Here is an 18813-nt window from a genome sequence, read left to right on the forward strand (position 1 = left end):
GGGGAGCTGCGCCCCGCTGCCCCCGCGCGAACCCCCTCCTGCGTGGCGGGGGAGAGTGGGGCCGGGCCGGGCCTCCCTGCCCGCTAATTGCATTAGCGAGGTGCGTTTCCAGCGGGTTTGGTGCTGAGGATCCTTCCCTGAGGCAGAGGTCGTCCCTTAAGCCCTCGGGTTTTGGTTGGTTTGGTGTTTTTTTTCTTATCCTTGCTGCAGCAAGTGCGATGCTTAAATGCCAAACCAGAAGGTGGCAAAATTTTCTTCTGGAAAATAAGACTGTAATTGCATCTCCATCAGGTGGCGTGTTACTGCTGTCCCTGGTTATCCCACTCCCCTGCCCCGAGGTTTTTGTTCCCCCCTTAGGAGGACGCAGACCGTGATGAAAGTGGGGACAGCAGTGTGCCGTAGCTGCCTGACCGTTTGCAGCCGTGCTGGCCTGTGGCCCACACAAACGGCATTTAAAATGCGGGTGTTTGGTTGGTTTGTGCTGCCAGTCCTGCTGCCAGTGGTCCCTGTCCTCCAGCCATCCCGGCTGTGGGAGGGAATGGCCAAAAGGCCCAAAAAAAGGCACACTGATCAAACCCCTGCAAGGGGTGGACGTCTTCATTAGTCGGTTTAGCCTGTGCACTGCTTTAAACCCTTCAGGTCATTTTTCCCACTTGCATTTCCTATATTTTCTGTTCCAGCAGTGCACAGGCTGGATAACACCGCAGGTTCATAGATGTGGTGCTCTGAAGGCCGCCTTCAGGTCTGTGAAGGTTAGGGAAATCACAGTGACAGTCCCAGATAGGGTGGCAGGGCTGTGGGCAGCTCTCCTGCTTGCCTCTGGCTTCTGAAGTGCTGGCAGTGTGGGCTGAGAACCACCCGTGCCTGTTCCGTTTACTTGATTTCTGTTAAATAAACTAGTTTGCTGTTTGCTCTCTGTCCAGGATTTTTTTATTTAATGCAACTTCCATGCGTGCTTGTATTTAGCACCCCATTTCTCAATTACTTACCCAGAAAGATTCAAAATATTATTTTTCAAGAAGCATTACAGTAGCCATTTTAGTTAGAGGAAACCAGTGACTTATAATAATATAGCTATACTTGTACAAATTTTTTTATTTTTTTGAAAGACCCTATTGCATCAATAAAAACAAGAGAGTTAATGATTAGAAGGGATATATGCAACTAGAAGGTTTTTTTTTCTTCTGTTATGTGTGGTCTTCATTGCAAGAGAGTTGTGTCTGTCTAATTGAACTTTAACAGAAGTTTGAAGGTCCAGCTTTTGTTCTCAGATCTGCCGCTATGTTGTGTGACTGTGGACAGAGCATGTTGCTTCTAGGCTTTTGTTTCTCCGCTGCTAAGGGGGAGACGGGAGTTCCTGCCTTTATAGCCTGAAAATTATTCATGTCTTCTTGTTGCAGGCAAGCTGATGGTCGCAAAGTCCTGCGGTCGAGCATACGGGAGTTCCTGTGCAGCGAGGCTATGTTTCACCTAGGAATTCCAACAACGAGGGCTGGAACGTGTGTGACATCTGACTCAAAAGTTGTCCGTGACATATTTTATGATGGGAATCCAAAAAGTGAAAGGTGTACAGTTGTTCTGAGAATAGCTTCTACGTTTATAAGGTAGAAGGCTATTTTGTTGGATTATTTTTTTTTATTCTTTTAAAACCAAGCACAACAGTCTTTTAAAATACCATTTTATGCGTATTTTCATAACAGCACCATTTGTGTGTTTCTTGTTCTGGAGGCTTGGAACTCTTTTGCCGGGCTGTAGGAAGCTGCTTTTCTTGTCCATCTGATGGGATGAGCTGGTATCTTTCCACACAGACAGATAAACACTGAGGATGCTACCCTGGTAGAAAGAAGAGCTAAGTTCTGCAGACCTCAGAAGAGATTTTTCATGTTTATGCCTGCACAGAATACATGTTTTTCTTGATGGTGGTGGTAGTGGTGGCTTGTAGCTCTACCCTTGATTCTAAAGCTGTTCTACTGTAGTACTGTCAAAGTTTGGGTGTACTTTCCCTGCCTGAGAAGTGCACAAGGTTTCTGCTCTGACACAAAACATTAGGAGTTTTAGGAAATGGCTTTGCTTCTTGTAAGGTAACAGAATATTAGAGGAAGGTGAGGCATAAGGAATATGTGTGTGTATATGTATATGTGTGTGTGTGTATGTACATGTGGAGAAATCTATCTTACCCGCTTGCTGTACAGTCTAGTATTTTAAGTCCTATTCCTGTATATTTACTTGGGCTAAGAATTTTTCTGTAGAAGTGGTTGTAGGAAACTTTAACAAGCTGATCTTCAGGACTGGTTTGGGTTTTGAGCTGTCAGTTTGTTTACACCTGGATGTATGTGCTTCCTTGAGTCACTGAGCCTCGCTAGGTTGGGTGTAGGAATCTTGCAGGTCTTTTCTCTCAGTCAGCTGAAGGACTGGGGTTAAACTCGAGAGATGATGTGGTGTTATTACAACAACAGTAAATGTTTTTACTACACGTAATATCAAATGCAGTTAATAGTATCAGGCAATACTAAAATATGTTTTTATTATTTTAAAACAGATTTGGTTCTTTCGAAATTTTTAAACCTACTGATGAATACACAGGACGCAAGGGTCCCAGTGTCAACCGAAATGATATTCGAATACAGATGCTTGATTATGTGATCAGCACTTTCTATCCAGAAATCCAGGAGGCTTATTCAGACAACAGTATTCAGAGGAACGCTGCTTTCTTCAAAGAGGTAAGAAAGATCAGATTCTCTTCATAAATGCATAGCGGTCATCTTCAGGAACTTCACCTGCAAGCACAGATGACGGGAGTCGGTTAATACGTGATTGCTTGAGCTATTCTTTTCTTTGGAGAAAACACTCTTAATAGGACTGCTTCTTGATGAAAGCAGAGTTGATATTGATCAAACCAATCAAAGCATTTCAACCTTTTTAATAGTAAATAAAGATTTCTCTGCTCTGGGAGAGCTTCCCAAGGCTTGTCTCCATTTGCTGAGAGTGTCTTAGACTGCGAGGGGGAATTCTGGCCCCGACTGTCAGATGATGAGTTGACCGTACTGAGATATCACTTGTTAAATACTGAGAATGTGGAGTCACTTCCTGTCTCTCATTTTCCAAATTGCAAACAGGAATGTTGACGGCAAATCACTTTAACTTCAGGCTTTAGAATTGAAATGATTAAAGGGAGTCAAACACTTCGAGGGCTTGCCTGAGGAAGTTGCAAAACCTCCAGCTTTGGGAACGGTAAGATAAGTTTATCTTAGATGTGGTGTAGTATCAGGTCACTCTGCAGTGACCCAGGGGAGAGGCTGGGTGACTTCTCAGAGACCCATTTTGAATCCGTTTTCAATTAGCGTATAAATTTAACCTCAACAGTTACTGGAGATCCATAATAAAAATCACAACTATAACATCAGTACATGTAGAATTGCTATATTTCTCTTTGAAGTAAAACATAGCTAAATTAATTGGTATCTACGCTTTTTCTCCCGAATATACCATTTGCCTCACTGTTGATATTGTATTGCTGTTCTTGACATTGAATTTCTATTACTACATTTCTTTGTCTCAGTGAGCAAAGAAGGAATTTGGGGTCAGGGAATAAAATACTTCTCTTCGTATTTTAGTGGTTAGCATATAGTAATGCTACCCTTGCAGAAGGGATCCAGTTTGAAATTCCTGGAGAACTGTAATAAAGGCTCCGGTTTAGATCACCTGAAGTTCAAGTAATGTTACAACCCAAATAAGAATGTTATAACTAGCCAGTAAACAGAATAATTAAAAATACCAGAGTCTAATACATTTGATTAGGCTACACAAAAGCAGTTGTGGTGCTTTGAAATCTGAAATGATCTAGTAGGGACTGAGGGAAGGGCTACAACATGATGCATGTTCGTAACAGACCAGTAAGGGGTTAAAAAGCAGGCTTAAAATCTGACATTCTCCAAATTTTGTGGGTTTTGAATCTGTGTTGTGGGTTGTTTTGTGATTTTTCTTGCTCTAACACAACTAGTGCATACTTGCATGAGTTCTTCAAAAGTCCAGGTGTGGTGTGGTCCGCCACTGGCTGCCAAAGCGTTTAACATCACTGGACAGGCCTTTTGCATTTGAACGAATGGAGCTGATGACGAGGACTGTGACTTGTCACCCACTCTGTGCGTGCCCAGCTCTGTAGTTGATGGCACGTTTACTTCCTGATGGCAGAAAAGTCATGGGACTTGGGGATCTTTGTGGATGTGTGTGTGTGCCCAGTCCTGACTGTTTCTGCTGTTGGCTGCTTTTCCTGGCCCACTTACTACTGGTTTCCTTCCCCCTCCTGGCATCCTTTCCTTATTGCCCCTGTCTCCATTGCTTTTTTTGTTTGTTGTGCTCCTCCAGCCTGTGCCTGTCCATGTTCCACACCTGTACTAGCATTGCCTCTTCAGGTTTTCTCTCCTTCTTAGTGGGGATTTTCCATACCTGTCTCCATCTGAAACGCACCCCAGTCCCTTACCTAATTTTCCAAACGTGTCCATCTTTTTTAATAGTGGGGGAGAGCTGTCAGCTCAGCTCTAGCGTGTTTTATTTTTCTTTTTGCACTGTGGAAGAAATGGAGGGAAAAAAGACAAGTGGTTGCATTTGACAGCACTGTCTAGAAAGGAAACACCATTATCTGTACCTCTCAAATAATTTGTAGATGTTGTTTAAATTTAAATAAGCATGTCCTTGAGATAGTGCTCTTATTTATATTTACACCATACTCGTTTTCTAGTATGGCTAGCAGTAGGAAAATGTGATCAGAAAGAATAAAGGTCAAAGTGAATGCAAAGCTGTCTCTCTCTAATCAATATACCCACCTTTGAGTGCCTCCCAAGCTTTAATTGCTTTCAGGTGTTCTCATTAGCAGGATTTATTTTTTACCAGAACACTGGCAGCATGTGCTGCGTTCGTACAAAGACATCCAGCAGTCATGAATTGCCTTATCGCGGGCGTACTTTCATCCCAAACCCACTGGCGTGGATTTTTTATTATTTTTAAGTTCTACCATCTTCCTGGCACAGAGCCATCGTGCAGGGTGTGTCTCCCTTACTGGTTTACCGCATGCCAGTAATCGGATTTGGACATGCATAGCTACTTGGAGTGCCTTCTCCTCTGTTAACTAGCTCGGTTTTTTTAAACCTTAAAATGCACTTAGGTTGCAGCTGGAGAGAACAGTTGCTTCAAATTTCTGTATGTTGATAACTATTTGGGAAGATGAGTGACTTTAGCTATGAAAATAGTTTGATTTAAAAGTTTTAGCTAATGACTACCTAAAATTTTTATTTACAGGAATTCAGTAAAATGTTTAGAAATACCCAGGTTTATTTAAAAGCCAGGTTAGCTTTCTGAATTTTAGATTTCATAGGGCATATCTAGTTGTAGTTGATAGGCGAGCTACTTTAATGAAATAATTAGAACTATTTCAAAATATTACACTATTTATTTGAAGAATGAGGCACATGCAGTGATTACAGTCAAGGATTCCACAATAACTCTCAGTGAAGCAACTGAAAAACTCTGAAGTGTGCATTCAGTGAAGAATTGCATTTAAATAAAATTGTCATTCTTGGAATATTTTTACTTAACCTTGTTGCTTTTTTTTTTTTCTTCACTCTCAGCAAATTGAGAGAAGGTCTTATCAGTGCTAAAACTTCTTAGCAGGGTATAATTTTTTGTGTAAACCACTTACCTTCATATAAATCACTCCTATGTACGGGGTAAACCAGGAGACTAACTTTACATTGAGCTTTGTTGCATATAGTTAATTTTATTTCTTTGTCTTTGTTTATCTTTTCTCCTGCCTGTAGTTAAAGGGTCTTTAAAATTAGTAGTAAGCAAAGGAATACATTTATATAATGTCCAGAATAGTAGGCAAGTCTGGTGTCAAACAGTTTACCTTATTTCAGCGATCTGCCTAAAGTATATTTTGAAGCTGTCCAGTTGACTTGCAAGGCAAGCATGGAAAGAAAGAAGAGGAAGAAAGTGGACATGTGAGAGTGAGAAACAGGGTAGTTACGAACAGGAGGAGAGAGGCGAGCCATCCTTAAGATACGTGTGTGTATGGCATATTGCCAGAATCTGCTTCTATCGGAGCTGTAGAAAGATCAGTTCAGACTAGGAAATGCTTGGGAATACATGAATGTATTGGAAATACCTTGCGTTGAAAATTGGAAAAAAAAAAAAAAATACTCTCTTTCAGATAACAAAACGGACAGCGAGATTGGTTGCTGAATGGCAGTGTGTTGGGTTTTGCCACGGTGTGCTGAATACAGATAATATGAGCATAGTTGGACTAACCATTGACTACGGCCCTTTTGGATTTATGGACAGGTTAGTGTGGCATAATTATTTGAAATGTGTGTACGTATTCGCTATGCAGAACAATCCTAATGTTCACGATTGCTTTAATATTTTAACTCTAAAGCAGATTTATGAACCCTCTTTATGGTAAAGTAGATTAACTTAGTTCTAATTGTCCTATAATTCTTCTTTTCAGCTTCTTTTTAACTGTATACACATCATCTCTAACTGTTAGACTGTTCTGGTAGCCTGCAGGGTTTCCCAGTGTTTGAGAGGGCAGGAAAATACCTAATGAGGTAACTTCGGCAAAAGAATCAAAGAATGTTCCCTTTTCAATTTTTTAGTTTCCTAGAGGAGACTAAAATAATACTTCTCACGGTATCGGTGTTCAGATAACTAGAAGAATGCTAACTCTTTCTTCATTTGTAGATATGACCCTGAGCACATTTGCAATGGTTCTGATAATACAGGGCGCTATGCTTACAACAAGCAGCCAGAGATCTGCAAGTGGAACCTGGGGAAGCTTGCTGAAGCTCTAGTTCCAGAGCTGCCCTTGGAAATAAGTGAACTCATCCTGGAAGAAGAATATGATGTAGAATTTGAGAAACATTATTTGCAGAAGATGAGGAAGAAACTAGGCCTAATCCAACTGGAACTAGAAGAAGATAGTAAGCTGGTGTCTGAACTCCTTGAAACCATGCATCTCACAGGTTGGTGAGGAACGCAGCGGGTTATTATTTAATAGCCCATCAGTATTTTACAGTCAAACCAAAATGTGGTTTTTGTCTTGACCTTACAAGAAAGCAGCCTTGTGCAAGTACGTTGTCATCCAAGAAGAACAAAAGACTGAAAAAATAATTACTTTCTTGTGAACTGTGGGGCAGTTGTTGGCTTATATAGGGCTCCTGTGTCTCACATTTGTATCCTTGCTGAGGGAGCAGTTTCTGTGCCTACTGAGAGGCAACCTGTACTGCTGCAGGGTGGGGGGTTTAGGAAGAAAATATGGGACCTGTTTTCCTGCCGATTTACTCATAGAGTTTACTTTTTTCAGGTGGAGACTTCACGAATATTTTCTACTTGCTGAGTTCATTCTCTGTAGATGCTGATCCTTCAAAATTGGAAGATTTCTTAGAAAAGCTTAAAAGTCAGTGTGCTTCTGTGGAAGAACTGAAAGTTGCTTTCAAACCGCAGATGGATCCAAGGTAATACTCTTCTTTACTTCTTTGCTTTTGGCCTGTGCTTTTAGTTTCATCATAACCATATTGAACTCTGCAGGCTATGTAATATTTGACTAAATTTGGAAATTTCACCGTTAAGTAGACTCAGCATGATCTACAGCAGTGCAGATTCTTGTGTGGTTTGTGACTGGTGGATGCTCAGCAGTGACTTGCAGCAGTTGGCTCTTGGGCTAAAGTTGTCTGAGCTTTTCTTTGGTCCTTTTTTTTTTTTTCCTTCCACTGTCTCTTGCTGACTAAGGCAATGAGAATGCCAGATAGTGAATCGATACAGAAATATTTTATAGAAGAAATAGATTTACCATGTTCTGCCAGCGTTCTGTCAGCAAATAATCACCATGTTCTGGGCTACGTATAACCTAAATGCCCACGTCAGGCTATGAAAACTCTGTGGTGCCATCCATGTCCCATTTGATGGGTTACGTTCTGCAGCCCAGCTGCTCTGAGCATGGAAAAATAGTAAGTTCTGTTCAACTGCTGCTTATAACAGTGATTGCAGCAGTTTTTCACTTTCTGGAGCAGTAGAAAACAGAGAGAGTGTGACCCATGAATTTGTTGATTTCTTAATTTTTTTTTTTTTAATCATCGTCCCACATGGGGGAAAAAAATTAAAGCAGGGATGTTTTGGGTAGGGTTCCCCCCTGTTTAATAAGTATTCCATGAAGGTAACGAACCTACCAAATTCTTCAGCTTTTTCTATGTGTTGATACCACAGTTAATTTGCGGAAAGAAGGGAGTTGAGAAGGTGGACAAGTGTGAAACTTGTATGAACAAATTTGGTGTTATGCCAACGTGGTTGGCTGTAGTCATTTATCATTTTAGAGACATTTCTGATCATTCAAGTTCTAGTGATGATACACTAAAATGAAAGGGAATTAAGTTAGGGTAGTGGATACTGCTTATTTAATTGCATGCCAAGTTTCAGCTTCTTTGAAACTGTAAACAGATATCATGCGATATGAAGATAGGTTGTGTGGCAGATGAGACGATATTTTTTTAAACATTACGTTCAGGCTTAGAGGAACATGAGAAGTAGCTATAAATCATCGTAAAATAGATATAAAGTTTGGGAGAGGCATAGTACTGTGCTAAAGTGAGTACATAACTGATTTTTATCGCAGCACTTGGATATCGTAGAGCTGGGCATGTCAGATGTGTAAATCAGATTTGGATAGTACTGTATGTAAACTCAAAAATCAAAGCACCTAGCTTATCTCTGCTTATTAAAAGTAGGAAAATATAATCTGATATAACGAGTTGTGTGTTTTGAGGCCAGGCAATAATGTTTCTTTTCCCTTTTGTTTATAAATGCATTCATAGAAGGAAATAAAAATACTTGGTGTGTTTTGTTATGCTCCAACTTGTGCTTTTTGGGTTTGGTTTTTTTTTTCTGCTGTAGTGCAGTTACTCATCCAGGAAAAATAAAAGGTGGATACCATGGTATCGAAAGTGAGGTGAAGCTGTTGTACAGCACCTGCTATCACACTTAAATGTAAAAAGTTACAATCCTAGTCAAACTTGCAGCAAAATAGCCTGGATATTGTTAGGAATTTATTACTGCAAAGCAGTTCTCATTCCATGATTTAGACTGGCTAAACAAAAACAAAGCGGTTCTCTCATAGGACTTAAATGAAGTATCTTTCTGCATTTGATTTGGGTTTTCCTTAATAGTGGTAAGATTAGTAGGTGTTAGATCCTTTTTCTCCATGCTGTTACATGATTAATGTTAGGAAAAGAAATTTTAAAAAAACAACTCTGTGGATACTATATTGTCTTGGTATCTAAGTAAGATCAAATTCCTTATTCCAAATTCTTTTTAAAGTTCCAAGGGTGTTTTGATGAGAACTGCAGATCTAAACCCAACTGGTAATTCTGAAAATCTACTGTCTGCACTTCATGTACCTCTGGAATGTGAATTGAACACAGTGAAGAAGGGGGAAAGAACAGTAAAATTAGTATAATTTATTACAAATTTGTTCTGTTAATTATAAAGTACTGTTATTTAACCTCTCTAGTGAAATCACTGGTTATTGTGAATGTTCTCATATCTACTTTATGGTTGCAAAAAGATGGTTCTTTTACAGGCATCTCAACTTAAATATCTAATGTGTTTGTTTCTCTTGTTCCCAGACAACTGTCAATGATGCTAATGCTGGCTCAGTCTAATCCTCAGCTGTTTGCATTATTTGGGACAAAAGCTAATATAAATAAGGAATTAGAACGCATTGAACAATTCTCTAAACTGCAGCAGTTAACAGCAGATGATTTATTCAGCAGAAATAAAAAACACTGGAAAGAATGGCTGGAGAAATACCGGTAAGGTTTCTCAGTATTCAGAACAGTATATTTGTTCTGCATTTTATTTGAGAACAGTGCACCTGTTTTACGAAAGACACCCTGTCTCAAAGTATATAGGTTGGGCAGGATGTGTGGGGCATGCAGCTTAGAATATTAACTACTCCCACATCAGTGTCTGTGTTGCTGTGCAATTTCAAGCGCATCTGTGTATTTTGTTTACTGGATTTTGGGGAGGGGTTGAGGTTATAGAAATCTCATAGCATCAAATCTGGTATTAAAAGTACTTCAAGAATGGTGATCTTGATTCTAGCAAAGCCTGATTTAATTTGGGAGCTTTTAAGTGCTCCATAATTATGATTGACTAAGTGTTTCATCCTTTTATATTTTTCTTCTGAAAGAAAAGTCTCTGTATTGATATAGCAAGCAAGTTAATCAAAGAGTAATTGTAAAAAGTCATGGCCAGGAAAAAAATTTCCAGACTGTTCCAATAGGCATAACTTAAAAGCCTAGAAACTTAGTGTTAGCAGGAGACTTTTTTTTTTTTTTTTTTTTTATGAAGAAACCCCCTTAGTAGAGCATTAGTTGTTTCTGTTGCATGGCTTAGATCGGGGCTCCTTTCCTCACCTGGTTGCCTGTGGTCTTGTTCTCCAGTGGGGCTGAGAGTTCTACCAAGTGTTCCTGCTAACGGGTAGATCAAACTGCCTCAGCTGTATTGTATCCCCTTACTTTTATCAGAACATCAAAAGCTTTAACCAACAAGCAACCATAGAAATACTTAAGCCAAGTTCCAAATGTGGTGATTTTTGCAGAGCAGTGCAGAAGAGACCATACATTAGTGGTGGGGGAGAGGGGTTGGGGGTGGGGGGTGTCTTCATCTGACTTTTCAGAGAATATAGGAGGTGTACCGCTTCCTCGGGCCTCATCAGGACCTGCTGATGGTCTGTAATGCTGCTCTTAAATGAAGTGGTGTTTTGTAATCTGTAGTGCTGGATTTTACAAACTGAGAGGATTATAGATGCTGTAAGATTTATTAAGAACTGCAAACTAAGGATCTCAAGGCAAGGAAACGGGTCAACTTTTACATGTGATTCTTGAACCAAACCAGTTGCTTTCACTTGCTGAATTTCAGAGTCCGGTTGCAAAAAGAAATAGAAAGTGTTAGTGATGCTGATGCCTGGAAAACTGATCGTGTGAAGGTCATGAATTCAAACAATCCAAAATATATCTTGAGAAACTATATTGCCCAGAACGCCATAGAAGCGGCTGAAAATGGGGATTTCTCAGAGGTATGCTGTTACTACTTAACATCTCTCTGGGCTTGCATGGATGGGTAGTGGATGGGTAGTGGTGCTGTTGATGACTGACGTTATGCTAGGAGAGATTTGTTCTGCCATCACAGGCAGTTAGGGGATCGGGAATTTACTGATTGGAAAGTCTGTTATTATTTTTGAGGGAGCTGTGGTTTTAATGACTGTAGAACAAAGAAAGGAATTGAAGGTCTGAATCAGAACTTCACCAGCTTTTGTAGGCTGATCCCAGGACAGGACACTTACCCGTGCTTTTGCTGTCTTCAGAGTGGTGTTCACCTTGGGGAGGCAGTTGCTGTGCTAAGTGTTAGCTTTTAAAGCATTATGGCTTTCACCTGTGGTGTTCAGCATGTGAATCATTACATGCAGAATATGGGAAAATTAACTTAGTTTGAGAAATTACATAAGAACTTGTATTTCAGGCTTGCATTTCAAGTTATTTGAGCTTGAGTTCCATACAGACACAAACTCAGCCACTTAAGATTTTACAGTTTTCAGCTTATTTGATATGCATATTGTTCATCTGTTTCGTATTTGGCTTGTCTGGAGTTTGTGTATTAAGTACAATATATGTGATCATTATAAATACAATATACTCAATCATTATTTGCTGTGAAGTTCTTCTTTACATCATTTTGCCTCTACTTTCTAAATTCTTATAACCATGCTGTTTTCTTTCTAGGTAAGAAATGTATTAAAACTCTTGGAGAATCCATTCCAAGAAGCAGAAGGCTTCAGGGAGGTGAATGAAGATGCAGAAGAGGAGGGAGCAACTGCTACAGCAGCTGCTTGTGCTCAGGAGACCAGAAGCAGACTACCATATTGCAGTAAACCTCCGCTATGGGCTTCGGAGCTCTGTGTTACATGATCTTCGTAACTGCCTTGTTTTATTTTTTGCTGTGAACTGAAGACTCTGATCCTCCTTCAGCAGTGAAGAATTCAGCAAGGCAAGCATCAAAGTGCTATTAAGTTATTGAAACAACCCTACATTTGGATGCATCTGCAACAGTCTTCAGCTGTGCTTAATGTGAAGCGATCGTGGATCATTGAAACAAGCCAATGACAGTCGACAGTCCGTACACATCAGTAACTTAAATGTTTGAGAGTGAACGTCTTTATTCATACTGCATTGCAAGTAGAAGGCAATATTTTCTGTTGAGGCAGGCTGAATTTCAAACATCCAAATGGAGTTGTTGTTATGTGAAGACAAAAATAGCAAGTCGGGAAACTGATCTGTTTTTGTCTGATGTCTTAACTAATAGTACTTCTAACATTTATTTACTGCTTTCTCTATGCAGGGACTTCTAGTCCTCTTTAATGGAGGAATAGATTCAGTCTTGCTTCTTTTTAAGCTGTGTTTCATTTAATTAAGTAGTTCATTTCTTGTGAACCTCCGGAATGATATTTATCTATTTTTAGAGAATTTGTGCAGGCCAGGGTTTGGGGGGAGCAATTGAAAGTGGTGGTGTTTTTCTTTGGGATTTGTTTTTTGGGTTTGTTTTTTTTTTTAATACAATAAGAGCAGAATTAAGGGAAAATATATATATTTGCACTTGAAAAGTATGATGGTAAAGGTTCTTCAGGTTCAATATGTCTGCGTAGAACACATGTAAATATTTACTACAATCATGGGTGCAGTTTGTAAGCCAATAGACTCGGGCAAGGGCAGTTTGCCAAATTAGTGTGAACCTTAAACTACCCCAGTACTTAAATCCAGGTTCGCTATTTGTGTACTCTTAACAGAGTCTCTTTGTATGAGAAGAGTGGGGTAACTGTTCACACTGGTCATTGTGAGTCTTCCATTCCCACTCTGGTCTTGTACCACTTAGTCTGCTTCCACGGTCTTTGAAAATCTTTACGCTGAAAGCTGCTGTTCAACAACATGCTATTTGAGAAAGTGTAAAAGATTACAGAGGGTAAGGGAGGAGGATGGGAGCTGACTTGCTTGCAGGTTATTTATTGATAGTGTTTTGGTTGAGGTTTCAGGGGAAAGTTGGTTGCCATTAGTGACACGTCAGCACAAAAAAGTTGTTCCGTACTTAGCTATTACTCAGCTTTCTGAACTTCCTTCTAAAGGACTCTATTACTGGTTCAGAAACCTGAAATCTTGGGAAAAGTATGGTTTAATGCAAAGGTTTCTCTTTTCCAAAGAGACTACCGTCTTACACTGTGAGTTTAAGTGTACTCTAGTAAATTCTTCCTCTACCCCTGTGCAAGCTTGGTATTAGCTCAGGTTGAATTATGCTCTTTTAAGTCTTCCTCAAAATTCGAGCTATCAAAAAACAGGGAAAACAGCTGGGCTACTGCTTATCCATCTGTACTAGTAATCAATTTGTTCTCCTTGCTGCTGCAGTAAATACATGATGCTTTGAATGTAAACATTCATTCTGTCTTGTCTTTCACCTGCAGAAACTGATCCAACAAGAAGACGAACTCTGTGCTGATTTTGTTCCTCAGTTTATATCTTTCCTTTTGGGAGGCAGAGGGGAACAGTGTTTTTGAGGAGCTCTGCCCAAGCTTTTGTCTTAACAGAATGGTCGAAAAAGTAATGATTTTACACCACACCTAAGGGATCAAGTCTTTTTAACGGCATTCTGATATTAACTTGGGGGGGTTGAGTAGATCTCTATTCATAATGGTATGGAGGAGGAGAATGATGATATAACCATGTGTTCGGACATAGGAGGACTTGAACTAACTACCGAATTATTTTGCTTATAAAGATACAAGTTATTTTGCACCTATAATGCCAGCATCATGGAGAGGGAGATGCTTTGAAATAATTTGCTAGCAATTTTATCCTTAAAAAGGGAAATTGAATGTAACAGTGAGGAATGAAAATGTGGTGTCATTTCCTGCTAAATACATTCTTTGCCTACACATAGATCAAGTGCAACAGGTCTGGAAAGCTTGAAATGATGAATGCAGACCCCTGGTGTGGCTGCTTTGGTGTGCCGCTCTGTAAAGCTGTATTTGTAATAGATGCAGGATGTTCCCTGACTGGTAGAAATACAAAGAGGGTATCCACATGGTCTAACTGCGTGGACATTCAACTGCTCAGTTTCTCAGTGCATGCAATAATAGCGATGCTATGTATTTGAAGAAGCGTGATGATCAGAAGCCAAGTGGAATGCTTGTGCTCTTCTAGCACCTCATTTCAAAAAGCAGATAGTTTCAGCTCTGATGACAGTGAGTTTCTTCTGTTCTTGTTCCTGGAGCACTGTGGAAGCAGGAAGTTGTCGAGGACAATTAGACCAAATTTTGTCCAGGTAAGAACTTTATCTCTTAGCTCAGTTCTTCAGAGAGAAGGGAATACAGCTTATAACACATGGGAGTCTAAATACTTGAATCATAAGTTGCTTCATGATTTTTACAGCTTATATTTGCAATAGGTAAACCTGAAAATAATATTTCTTATTGGTCAAATATTCTGCTTGTATAAAAGCCACAGACTTGTGCTCAAAATGAATTGGTAACTCTTCACATCAACAGCTTTCTGTGGCAACACTTGGCCGGACTGTCTGTGGCTATAGAGCCTGAGCTACCCTTGCATAAAAGCAAGTGGTACCCAGATTACAAAACTGAAATGAGAACCTCTTGGAGACATGTCTCTGGATAGTCTCACATGGTAGCGGGACTCCTGTCATGACTTCATAAGATTTCACCATAACTGCTTCATGAGCTTGTAAATCAACAGTTGCCGAGTGTTTTATTGTCAGCTCTCACTTTGGAAAGTTTTGTTGTTTTTGTTTTTGTTTTTTTTTTCCCCCAAACAAGTGCTATGGCTTTCTTTGATTCCTTTATTAAAATAATTTAAAATGCAATTTTAATATTCTTGTTTGTGCCTGTTTCCTCTAAGAGTTTTGTTGTTAACCATACTGTTCACCAGACTTTATTTCTTTAGAAGTATTTGCTCTGTGTTAATATCAGATGTCCAGGTCATATCACAGAAACCTCACTTAGTGTTTTTGCAGTGTTTTCTGAGGAGTGAATTATCCCAGGTGCAGTCTCCTGCCTCGCCAGTGATTTTGGTAGTATGCTTGGAGCAAGGTAAGGACGCTGAGCTTTTTCAGTGAGAAACCTCCCTCGTAGTTACTCGGCCATAAGACATACATGCTGACACCTCTTTAATTCCAGCGATGAAAGGAAGAATAATACTCACTATCTGATGTCAACAGACAGAGGATGTGATTTTTAAACTGCTCACAGAAACAGGCCTTTAGGTAGAAAGTGAAGGTGCATTTTGTTTATGTAAACTGGATTGAGTAGTTTTTGCAGATAATTTTTTTCAAATATCTCAGTGATATCATAGAGAAGGGGACTCCAGAGTGGAAACCGTCCCATATAGAGCATGTTGGATGACATGGATGCATAGGTTGGGAGAAGACACAGCTGGGACAGCTGACCCCAACTGACCAAAGGGATATTCTATACCATGTGACCTCATGCCCAGTGTATAAAGCTGGGGGAAGAAGAGGACATTTGGAGTGATGGCATTTGTCTTCCCAAGTAACCTTTCGGAAGATCTCACCTAGGGACACTGGCAGCAGCTGATTGCCCTCTGGGACCTTTAACGATACAGCAGGTTCAGAGGAGGTTGCTAGCTGGCTCTTCATCTGTACTGCGCTTGGCCACCCACATCCTCCTGCAGTGGGGCTTGTTTGCTTGTAGACTAGGTCAATTCAGAAAGGGGAGACATTATAGTCTTTTTTTCCATTGTATTCTCCAACTTACTTGCTTTTTAGGTAATACAAAAAGTAACAAGTAATTAGGAATGTTGAAAAACATCTTGAGGTGGTGCCAGAGTGTCACTGGGTTCTGATGTAGCTCACTTTCCCACTTGAATACACATGTGGCTCCTTAGGGCGCTTCAGCTGGGGTAAATCCTTGCACTCCGAAGTATCTGTTGAACAGGATTGTTTCTGATATTCTGCATTTCAACTTACTTGTCTGTGATGGAAGTGGGTTTATGCCAAACCTGCTGCTCGTCCCTTTGCATGGAGTGCATCCAAGCAAAGGGCTGAGGCAACCCCCAGGGTCCACTGAAAGAGCAAATTCAGGCCTTGCTTATCCTGTGTTCACTGTCGGACCCACATTTCGCACGTTTGAGTGTGGACTTCCACACAGCACCCTTCATTACATCACACACCACCACATGCTCAGTCTGGTTATGCTACATCATGTTCAAGCAGCCACAAGGCCCTTTTTTAACAGACGCATCTGCTCCCTTACACAGGTGGATGGGACTTGGGCAGCTTTACCTCTCACCAGTCAGTATGAGACAGGTAGAGGCAATAACCTGCACTGACCCCTCCAGAGCCAGGCAGTACTTGAGGGTAATGTAAACCCAACAGGAGGTTTTCCACAATGTTATCATATCTAGAGTAAGATCACACAGTTGAGGCTATATTCTGTATTATAGTCTAAATAATACAACCAATACTTATATTGCATCTTCTTTTCATTTGGCTTTATGCCTCATGCATTTACAGTGGGAGGCACTTTTTTTTTGGTGCGTTGGTAGTTGTCAGTTGCCCTCAACTGTATAAATAGGTCGTATTTGCTTCCCGCCCCGGGCTTTGGCACCTCTATTCTCCCCCGCTCCCAAATCAGCCTTACAGCTGGTGGATGCAGCTGCCCTGTGATGTGGGACAGGTACCATGGCATATAAATCAAAGGACATGAGGGGTAGTGATAAACTTCCAAACAGCGATGAGTAGAGACTACCTTTTTTTCCCCATCCATAATATATTCATTCTGCTTTTACAGTAACTGCCTAATGAACAGAGGAGCAAAAACCCAAGGGGAAGAGTCACGCTTATCTGTCTCCGTAGCCGAGGCATGCAAAAAATCTGAAGGTCTGTGCTGTTCCTTTCCTCCGCTGCTGCTGTTGTGGCTGGGCAAGGACAGTGCTGCAGCACTGCAGAGCTCTTGCTAAGCCTGCGTGTTCAGCCCGTAAACCCAGAAGTGAGCTGGAATGATACTTTGTGCAAGCATAAGCAGAAACAGTTTTAGTAGGCTAAGCTGACCTACAAAGCTTATTTCATGTGCTTTCTGTTCTGGAGTTGATTTAAGAAAGAAGAAATAGACATTTTAATAATACAGTGGAACAATAGATTGTTTAAATTGATATTGAAATAGCATTTGCTTCCATTTTTCTTTAAAAACAAGTTTTACAAAGAAAGAGAAACAATGTTATAATTTTTCAGGTGCAGAACCTGAAGCACTGAGAGATTTAAGTGATTTCTCTGACAGTGGTGATGCTGTGCTGGCTCCCAGGCCTGGCTGGTGGCCGAGCAGGTTTTCTGTCCCCTGAGCAGGTCCCTGTTGTGGCGCGAGCTGCATGCGGAGATGAAAAGGACCCTGGGTTGGACGTTGTGGGCAGTGGTGGAGGTCAGTCATAGGCAGCTGCTACCTCCTCAGCTACGGTGGGCCAAGCAGCTGGGACGCTGGGTGGCTGCAGGGATGCTTCCTCCTGGCCCTCTGCCTTTCCCCAGTGACTGTCAGACAGGAAACCTCATATCTGAAATGCTCCTTTTGTGAGTTAACAAATTCAGTACCAGGACTGGCATTGTAACACTCCTGTTTTGTTAACTGGCTTCTCCCCTCTGTTCTCTTCAGCTACAGCCAAAAACAAAAAAAAAAAAAAGGAGGTGGGGGGGGGGGTGGGAATCTATGCAGTCTTCCCCAGAAGTAGAGATAACAGATCCCACACATCGATGACTGCAAAAGGCAGTCGAGGAGGGAATGCCTTTCAGCTGCCTCTGACATGGTGAGCTGAGCTGGCTGAGAGTCCTTCACCCTTCTGCATTTAATTGGCAGTTACCAGTGGCAAAGTATGAATCAAAACTGATTTTTAGATGTTTCTGGATGACTTTCAGTCCACTGCACTCAAAAGTTTTACTGTGCAAAAAAGCAGGGAGCTACTGCAACCATTTGATGCCACCAAGGTGAAAGTACAGGTTAGTTTTTCTAGTTGGAGGTTATTCTTGGTTATTTCCTAACTGCCCTTTCTAAACAAATAATACTTTCCAAAGCAAAATGAATTTTATTTTGTGCAGTGTCTGGCTGGACAGGATGGAGTTAACTTTTTTCATCACAGCCTGGACAGGGCTGTGTTTTGGATTTGCAGCTAAACCAGGGCTGATAACACAGCAGTGGGTTGGCTACTGCTGCACCTTGCTGGCACAGTGTCAGGGCTGTCTGGTGCTCCCACTCTGCCCCTGCCCAGGGGGTAGGAGAGAAGTTGGGAGGGGACACAGCCACCCGAACTGGCCAACTGGCCAATGGGCTATTCTGTGCCATATAACACCATGGTCATCAGGGGGGGAAGAGGGTTTCTTCATTTCCATACTTTGCTCTCATTTTTTTTCTAAAGACTTTTTTCTGTAAGGAAGCAGTTCATCACTGCAAGCCTGCACCTAAAGTCCTAACTTTGCTGCTACATTTTTCACAAGATGCATCAAAAAGGATGAATTTGGTAAGATGATCAGCATTACAGAGCTGAGTGTGGGGACAGGGAGTGTGAGTGTGAGGCAAACAAATTCAAACAGCAGCATTTAAGCTGAATCAAAACGATCACAGAACAGCTGGGGTTGGAACGGATCTCTGGAGATCATCTATTCTTAAACACCCCACCCCCCGTCACTATCTTTATAAATGTTTGA

The 18813-nt window shown here is 40.9% G+C and overlaps 1 protein-coding gene across 1 annotated transcript; it reads left to right on the forward strand.

Annotated features, from left to right (window-relative positions):
- Window positions 1-1407: 1407 nt before the first annotated feature.
- Window positions 1408-12014, forward strand: LOC104285225 (selenoprotein O). Its single transcript, XM_009883651.1, has 8 exons — window positions 1408-1604; window positions 2540-2720; window positions 6206-6336; window positions 6736-7016; window positions 7358-7508; window positions 9672-9857; window positions 10969-11125; window positions 11829-12014. Exons 1-8 carry the CDS (start codon window positions 1462-1464, stop codon window positions 12012-12014), a joined length of 1416 nt encoding a protein of 471 aa, XP_009881953.1. The 5' UTR covers window positions 1408-1461.
- The last annotated feature ends 6799 nt before the right edge of the window (window positions 12015-18813 follow it).

The sequence above is a fragment of the Charadrius vociferus genome, unplaced genomic scaffold, assembly GCF_000708025.1.
Source record: "Charadrius vociferus isolate BGI_N301 unplaced genomic scaffold, ASM70802v2 scaffold43, whole genome shotgun sequence".
Classification (NCBI taxonomy): domain Eukaryota; kingdom Metazoa; phylum Chordata; class Aves; order Charadriiformes; family Charadriidae; genus Charadrius; species Charadrius vociferus.

Bases quoted from the DNA above. Each gene is read 5' to 3' on its own strand.
- LOC104285225 (XM_009883651.1), top strand. From the start codon at position 1,462: ATGTTTCACCTAGGAATTCCAACAACGAGGGCTGGAACGTGTGTGACA. The intron at 2,721-6,205 runs GTAAGAAAGATC...ACTCTCTTTCAG, and splicing joins ACGCTGCTTTCTTCAAAGAG to ATAACAAAACGGACAGCGAG. The intron at 9,858-10,968 runs GTAAGGTTTCTC...GCTGAATTTCAG, and splicing joins GAATGGCTGGAGAAATACCG to AGTCCGGTTGCAAAAAGAAA.